The sequence below is a fragment of the Diaphorina citri genome, unplaced genomic scaffold (genome assembly GCF_000475195.1).
Source record: "Diaphorina citri unplaced genomic scaffold, Diaci psyllid genome assembly version 1.1 scaffold1979, whole genome shotgun sequence".
In the NCBI taxonomy this organism is placed as follows: Eukaryota; Metazoa; Arthropoda; class Insecta; order Hemiptera; family Psyllidae; genus Diaphorina; species Diaphorina citri.
In genome coordinates, this window is record NW_007379405.1 from 21,550 (window position 1) to 24,813 (window position 3,264).

General features: G+C 40.0%; 1 protein-coding gene across 1 annotated transcript; it reads right to left on the bottom strand.

Annotated features, from left to right (window-relative positions):
* Window positions 1–1,328: 1,328 nt before the first annotated feature.
* Window positions 1,329–2,425, bottom strand: LOC113470972. Its single transcript, XM_026829793.1, has 2 exons — window positions 2,287–2,425; window positions 1,329–2,042 (listed from the first exon to the last, which is right to left on the bottom strand). Exons 1-2 carry the CDS (start codon window positions 2,319–2,321, stop codon window positions 1,694–1,696), a joined length of 384 nt encoding a protein of 127 aa, XP_026685594.1. The 5' UTR covers window positions 2,322–2,425; the 3' UTR covers window positions 1,329–1,693.
* Window positions 2,426–3,264: the final 839 nt, after the last annotated feature.

Here is a 3,264-nt window from a genome sequence, read left to right on the forward strand (position 1 = left end):
TAACCCCTTGACCTGATGCTTTACAACTCTTAATTTGGAACACTTTCTGATGGATTTAGAAACTCTTGGGTACCAATTGAGCATCTTGACCACTACGCCAGTACGCCACCGAGGCAGTAAACCCTAGGTAATTACAATAGAAATTATTATAATTAGATTAATTAACATTTAACATATATACATATGTTGGACATTTGGCCTCGGTTCTAAGACTTCTAAGTATGAGAACCACAAGTACCAATTTACCCAAGCGATTCGCCATGGTTTGTAGATTGGAAAGACTGTACCGTACTGCGCACAAATGCTATCTTGTCTTAAAAGCTGCGTCCACACATAGTCGACGGCCGTCGATCGATGTCGATTGAACCGTCCACACTGCCTCGATAACATAGATTCACCTCGTCGCGCCAATCGACATCAATCGACTGTGTGTGGACACAGCATTATAATCAAGTAAATCTGCAATTTTTGAAGGAAAAGGCTTTAGAACAATCATAATCTGAACCGACATCAACATCATCATCTGGACCGCAGTCTTTTTCGTTCACCCAGTATCTCGCGATCTACAGTCAGGCTAATTAAATAGAAGTTATGCATAAATCATAGGATGATTATAAAGTCATAGTAGAATAACCTATAGCGGAGCACTATGACTAGTATCATTCATATCGTGATCATTATTAAAATTATGATTATCAAAATTATCAACGAATTAGTACTATGGGAATCGGTAGAATTATAATTATTAGGGCGCAATCACACTGAGGCAACATAGAGAATGCTGATGCTCTGAAGCATCCGCAGTGTATTTTCATTTCGGGAAACTTTCGGAAACGGAACCGATTCCGATGGCGTGTCATCTTGCATTTCCTATGGTTTAGTACAGGCACCATGTCAATTTCTAAAAGGGAACCGATTCCGATGGCGCGTCATCTTGCATTTCCTATGGTTTAGTACAGGCGCCATGTCAATTTCTAAAACGGAACGCACGGTCACCATATTATTTGCATAATTATCCTACTAGAGCTCTAGAGCATTAGGGGTTTCCAAACTTATTCAATTTAAGTCATTCGCTCATTACCCTAAAACCTAAAAGAAGTCCATCACCTAAACACCCATAATAGTTACATGTGACGTGCAGGGCCGGATTACCCATAAGGCAGAATGGCAGACTGCCACGGGCCCCGCGGTTTTGGGGGCCCCACGCTTTGAGAACTTACACTAGATATTATTGGTTTTTTCAAAAAAAAAAAAAAAAAAAAAAAAAAAATTTGCAGGAGAACCCGGCATGCTGAAGGTAAAAGGGAACTGGGTAGAAGAAGAAATAATTACCTATTACCTATATATTTTTATAAACACATAAACAAACTGGTCACGCGTTAAATAGGGCGTAAATGACAACTACGGTACCAAACATACACGAAAATTTGCGTTTTGGCCAATTTTGGTTCCGAAAAAAGAAAAAGCCTATTTTTGAATAGCATTTTCGGATCCAAAACTGGATAAAATAGGACAGAGCATAATCTGCCTGATACGCGAGCGATAAACTGCTATGGCTTGGTCCATCATGTCCACTCCAGGCACTCCACCCATGTTCTTGTTGTAAGCACTTATGGCTGCTGGTTGGGGTACTCTTACTCTTCTTTTCTCTGCTGGTGACCATCTTTCTACTGTTCCAATATCCGACTTTATCTCATAAAACGAGATATTTTGATGGGCAATTTTTCTCACCTTGATCCATTCTCTCGATAGTTCCATGACTGGAAAATAATGCAGTTATTGGTCTATCAATGATGTCGTCTGTTGAAGACATCCCTCCAAACTCTCCATCGGTGTAATTGAGCCTTAGTTCACATTCAGCACTTGAAAGTTTGCTTCCCAGATGATTCAGGTTTCCTTCATGTTCATCATCTGACAAGTCAATGTCAATATCAGTGTTATTTCCATCCTCCACTGGTGGAGTAAGGAACAAAATTCGCTCGGTTCCATCTGGAATGAGTTCGTCAGCCTCAAGTGCATCTAATATTTCACTAATTGTAACTCTGAAACAGCACAGTAATGAAAAAATGGACATAACAAAGCTAAATTTTGATAATGACATGAAATGACCCCCTGGCATTGCGTCCTAAAAAAAGGACAGCAAAGTTTAAACCACTGCCAAAACTTTATTTCTCTATAAAAATTTAAACTAATTATACACAACGGAAAAATATATTGTTTCAAATACTTTTTCTAAATAAATAATTATGAAATATGATTTAAAAAAAAAATGTTCAAGAAAATTACCCTCGAGGCGTGCTCCAATTATTTCTCGACGACATGTTGACTTCACGAATCAAAAAGTTGAACTAAATGAAAATGAAAGTTATTGTTTGTTTTGATAAATTCAGCTGATAGATAATCTTGTTATCTTTCATTAGTACCAACTTTTATATGAAAAAAATAAAATTGTCACTAAGTTATGGTGATTCTCGTAAGTGTCTTAAAAAAAGGACGGATGGGTTAAGCTTATACGAATTTACAAACCAATCCCTATAAGTCCGTGTGATTTGGATTTTCAGTTGTCTGTCCAGATACCTACGCCGAATGGGCTAAACATCCCGGGGCGTTCTCGGAACAGCTTGGCTGAGATTCTACTTTGGTAAAGGGCTAAAGGTTAAATCTAATCCAGCTTAACTCCATACACAAAAAGCCCACTCTGAGGCTTAGGTGTTGGGGCAATTGCCCCAAGGGATGGGTTAAGCTTATACGAATTTACAAACCAATCCCTATAAGTCCGTGTGATTTGGATTTTCAGTTGTCTGTCCAGATACCTACGCCGAGGCAGGGGTCCTGTCTAAGAGTGAAGAATGCCACTGCAGCTTCTGCCTACGACTCAGTGATAAGCGGCCTCCTTGTTGTCTATACGCCATTCGTTCCCAACTTGGCAGGGACAACACTGGAAGCTGCCTATGCCTGAGTGATAGGCGGCATCCATGTTGCCTAAACGCCATTCGGTCCCAACTTGCCAAGGACGACACTGGAAATCAGTCACCCCAGAGACCCTACAGCAACAGCAGATACGCCAGAAAATGCAGGGATGATGGTAATAGTGACCGGACGAATCCTTTTCTTTCTGGAATTTACTCGTACTATTTAGATCATTTGGCGAACTCGGTGAACGATAGCTCGAGTTCAAGTGAAGACGAACCAGGTTCAAGAGGTAATATGTAGAATTGTAGAATATGCCTTGTTTATCCTGCCGGAATAGGAGTGCAGTCCCTT

What these genes read in the sequence shown, in the direction of transcription:
- LOC113470972 (XM_026829793.1), bottom strand. Translation starts at nt 2,321, where the DNA reads ATGTCGTCGAGAAATAATTGGAGCACGCCTCGAGG. An exon ending in AATTGGAGCACGCCTCGAGG is followed by an intron (nt 2,043 to 2,286) that starts GTAATTTTCTTG and finishes GTGCTGTTTCAG; the next exon opens with AGTTACAATTAGTGAAATAT.